Source organism: Geosmithia morbida, assembly GCF_012550715.1.
Source record: "Geosmithia morbida isolate 1262 chromosome Unknown scaffold_16, whole genome shotgun sequence".
NCBI lineage: Eukaryota > Fungi > Ascomycota > Sordariomycetes > Hypocreales > Bionectriaceae > Geosmithia > Geosmithia morbida.
The window spans coordinates 433,109-437,296 of record NW_023336203.1 but is presented as its reverse complement, the minus strand read 5'-3'; the positions used below and the strand labels follow the sequence as shown (position 1 = coordinate 437,296).

Genomic DNA, 4,188 nt, shown 5'->3' with positions numbered 1-4,188 from the left:
CCGACGAATACCGTTGTCCAGGTTGGAAACCGTTTCGTAATGGTATGCCCCAGCGCAGCTCTCACCCACCCGGCCGCCCCGAGGCTTTCCATCGACCTCGTACGACTTGTGCACAGAGACGCCACGTCGTACGAGCTTCAGGTTTCGGGGCTGCTGAGCGTATGGGCGTCGTGTGTGCGTTGTGTGTCATAGGTGTGTGTGTGTGCGTGAGTGCGCGAGTGCGCATGTGTGTGTATATGTGCGTGTGTGTGTGTATGTGTGTGTATGTGTGTGTATGTGTGTGTATGTGTGTGTATGTGCGTGTATGTGTATGTGTGCGAGTGTGCGTGTGCGCCGTGCGCCGTGCGTGTGCGTGTGCTCCGTATAGGTCTCACCGCGGCAGACTGTGCCGTCGTCGGTTGCTCACCAGACAGCCCAGACGGGCCAGGCCGGTCTAGGGGCGGATCGATCTCCACCGCGCAGGCACACCGTTGGGACCGATCTCGTAGGGAGCCGTGGACGTCTTCCGAGGCGGGAGGGCCCAGCGGGCGCGTCCGGGGCGTTGGTCGTCGAGCTTTCCGCGTCTGCGCATGGCCATCTCCATGACGGCGATGCGGATGAAGTCGGAATTCTCACGCACCTCCCGCTGGCGCATGGCCGGGGGGGCCAGCGCGCGGGGCTCCTGTGACGACGTCGACGTGGCCGCGGTCGGTGGCGACGAGGGCGAGGACCGCTGCTGCGGCGCGGAGGCCGAGCTGGAGCTGGAGCGGCGCACCTTGTACGTCTGCATCTGGATGGAGGCCGAGTAGGACCCGGCCGGCTTGGCCGCAGACGCGGAGGCGGTCGGGGGCGACGGCGAAGGTGTGGCGGACTGTGACTCGATGCGCGAGGTGGACGTGGGGTTGAGGTAGCGGCGCAGCTCGGCCGACGGTATCTCCTCCGTGACCGGCGGGCGGCGCTCGTCGGCGTAGGGCACGTCGGGGTCGATGGTGAGGAGGGAGCGCGCCAGCAGGTGGTCGGGGGGGATGGGCGACATGTTGATGCTCGAGAAGGACCTGGCGGCGGATCGCAGGGCGCGGAACGAGGCTGTCAGGTTGGACCTGAAGGCGTACCTGAGCGGCTTGAACTGCTGGATGAAGAAGGAGACGGTCTCGGAGCCGCTGTGCGACGTCTGCGAGGCGATGGCGTCCTCGTCATCGTCGTCGACGGCGTCCTCGTCGTCGCGGCCGGCACAGTGCAGCTTCCTGGCCAGAGGGTGCTCGACGTGGTCGGTCCCCGGCGGCGAGGTGACGGGCTCGAGGGACCTGCGCATGGGACTGTGTCTCCGGCGACGGAACGACGGCGACGGCGACGGCGACGGCGACGGCGACGAGCTCAGGCCGGCGGGAGTCTCGAGGGAGGAGACGCCCTCGGTGGCGAACGACTCGCTCAGCGACGGGATGGAGTCGACCGAGACGGTCCTGGTCGACAGGGCGGAGCCAATGTTGCACTCGCCGACGCCGACGTCGTCGTCTGGCGCGTACTCGTCCGGAGGGGAGAGCAGCACGCCCATGAGCCCGGAGCTCAGATGGCGGCTCAGCTCCTTCTCCGAGACATTCTGGCTGTCGATGACCTGGTCGACGGTGAGCGGTCTGTCGCTCCCACCCCGGGGACGGCGGCGCTGGGAGCCGTGACGAGGGATGTCGGTGAGGGCCAGGAGAGCGGCGACGGAAGGTGACAGGTCATCGTTGCCGGGCTGGGGGCGCCTGGCCCCGTGACGGCGCACGGGACGGCGGTTCTGAGCGTGGTGAGCACTGGGACGGTTCCCGGAGCTGGGGATCTGGACGGGGCTCGAATGCGTGGCCGGCCGCTGGATGCCGGCACCGAGTTCCTTTTCGCAGGGCGGGCTGATGGGCGACGGGAGACCCATGCTGCCGAGCCTCTCTCTGCGTTTCCCCGTGACGCCTACGACCGAGACGGCGGTGCTGTTGCCGGGAGAGGGAGAGAGGGAGAAGATGGCTGCTGTCGTGCTGCTGATGGTAGACGGCTGGTCTGGGCGACGGTCATGATGCGTACTCGTAAGAGCACCTCTGGCTACGGACCAAGGAGACGTCTTATCGGACGAGATGGCAGTTGCTGTCGTCGTCGTGGCGGTGGGGGTAGCGGTGGGAGCCTTGGGGCGCTGACGGCGGCGGTCGTCGTCTCGGAATCGGTAAGCGAGAGGTGACGAGTAGTCGGTGGTCGGGGGTGACGAGAGGGGCGACGAGAGGGGTGACGAGAGGGGTGACGAGAGGGGTGATGCGAGAGGCGAGGACGGCGAGGAGGAGAGGGAGGTAGGAGATGGGGAAGAAGGGGAGCGAGGAGAGTGAGGGCCACGCGAGTAGGTAAAGGACCTTGGGGAGATCATGATTGCTAATGGGTGGCTCGAACCGGGGTTCCGACCTACAGCGTGGTCGCCGTAGCTGTACTCGGTAGTGAGGTCACTGTGGTGTGGTCACTGTGTGGTGTGTGCGCCTCGTCGCGTGTACATGTGGTCGTACTCGGTACCCTCTGTACCTGTACCCTCGTACCGACGCCGGGCGAGGGGGACCAGGGGTGTGTGTGTGTGCGTGGGCGCGGACCCTGTCACCCTGTACGGGGTCCCGCTGCAGGGCCGATCCACAGGCGTGTGATCGTGGCACTGTCTAGGGAGATGAGTGGGCGTCGGATCTGGTGGTGGCGCTCAGCTGCTGAGCAGAGCTGCTGAGCAGAGCGGTAGTGTCGCGGAGGCGAGGATTGTGATGGTCGGGGTGGTGATGAATGGTGTCGGGTCTTGTGAACCGTGATGATGTATCGAACGCTTCCCTCCTCCTTATCTTTTTACGTCGATTGATTGAGAGAGAAGGTAGGTGTGTGTGTGTGTGTGTGTGCATACATATGTGTGTGTGTGTGTGTGTGTGTGCTCGCGTGGGCTGAAATCCTCGGGCACAGCGACGAGTCTCCGACTGTCCGTCTCCGTAGTCGGTTGGTATCGAAGAGAGGGTAAGAGAATCCAGTACGTAATCGTCGTCAGGAGCCGGACCCAAGTGGCCGTAAAGCGCGAGGACGTATGACAGGTGGGCAGAGGGTCCTCCTGCCTGTCGGAACAGCGGGGACGACAGAGGGCGTCTCGACTCGTAGATTGCGCTAACGGGGCAGGGCTTATTCCGTCGCTCTCTGTACTCGTCCGTACCCGTGGTCTGCCGCAGGCTCTCGCAGATGGGTGAAGATACTTGATATCTCGGCAGCAATAAATGACGGTACGAGTAGTCGTCGGATATCGTCTCGCCGAACGTGGAAGGTGATGCGATGACCGTCGGTCCCCTCTTGCAGGTGCGTGCTGCTATCCGAGGAGTATATCATACGAGTATGCCTGGGCCTGGGCGTACACCGGTGGTCATTCACTTTGGTAGCGTCGTGGTTGGCGGCTGGCCGGTGCCTTGCAGAGTTGCGTGCGGAGCGTTGGATGAGTGAAGGGGCTATGACGTGGTGTGTGTCTTCTGCCCTGAGGTGGTGGGAGTGGACAGGGAGGGTCCGAAGCTTGGGCTTGACCGTCAGGATCGGTGCACAGCTGAACGGATCTTCTCCGGGTGAGGAGAAAGGAGAGTAGAGGAAAGGAGAAGATGGATGGTCTACGATATATTGAGAAACAGAAAGAGGAAAGAGAGAGAGAGAAGAGACGGAGCGAGACAAGACGACACAGGAAGAGGAGGAAGGGGGGGAGGCGGGTGGCTGTCACGGGTATGATTTACTGATAGTGCGATACTCCTTAGGAAAGAGATAAATAGATTAAAAAAAATACTTGATGATATCTTCAAGACACTCCTGTCAGACCCGTACAGGGCACGCAAGCACAATGCGGAGTACATGGAGAGAGCAGACGCTGTTCGGGCTGTCAGTGTCGGGCACCTTTTCTTCTCCCGTCTGCTGATAAGGAAACAGCGCGGGAGGCAGGAGATCAGAGGCCAGTGCGCTCTTTCCGATTTAGGAGTGGGAGCGTGTGCCTCTGTGTGTGTGTAATACGGTCACTAGAGAAATAATATCATTATAATATTACCTGGGTCATTTCGATGCCCCAGAGTGCAAGAGTGCAAGTCACGTGCGTCCCGGTAATGAGGCTTTTCCGAGGAGCACAGCTGGGAAGAGGAAGACAAGAGGAAGAGAAAAAAAGTAAAGGTGGCAGGCACCCCACACCCCCCCCCCCCCCCCCCC

General features: G+C 62.4%; 1 protein-coding gene across 1 annotated transcript; it reads right to left on the bottom strand.

The window, feature by feature from the left end:
* Window positions 1-433: 433 nt before the first annotated feature.
* On the bottom strand, window positions 434-2,365 carry GMORB2_3171 (uncharacterized protein; the record flags this gene model as incomplete). The annotated part of the gene is made up of 1 exon (XM_035465147.1): window positions 434-2,365. The coding sequence occupies one exon, from the start codon at window positions 2,363-2,365 to the stop codon at window positions 434-436; it is 1,932 nt and encodes a 643-aa protein (XP_035319022.1).
* Window positions 2,366-4,188: the final 1,823 nt, after the last annotated feature.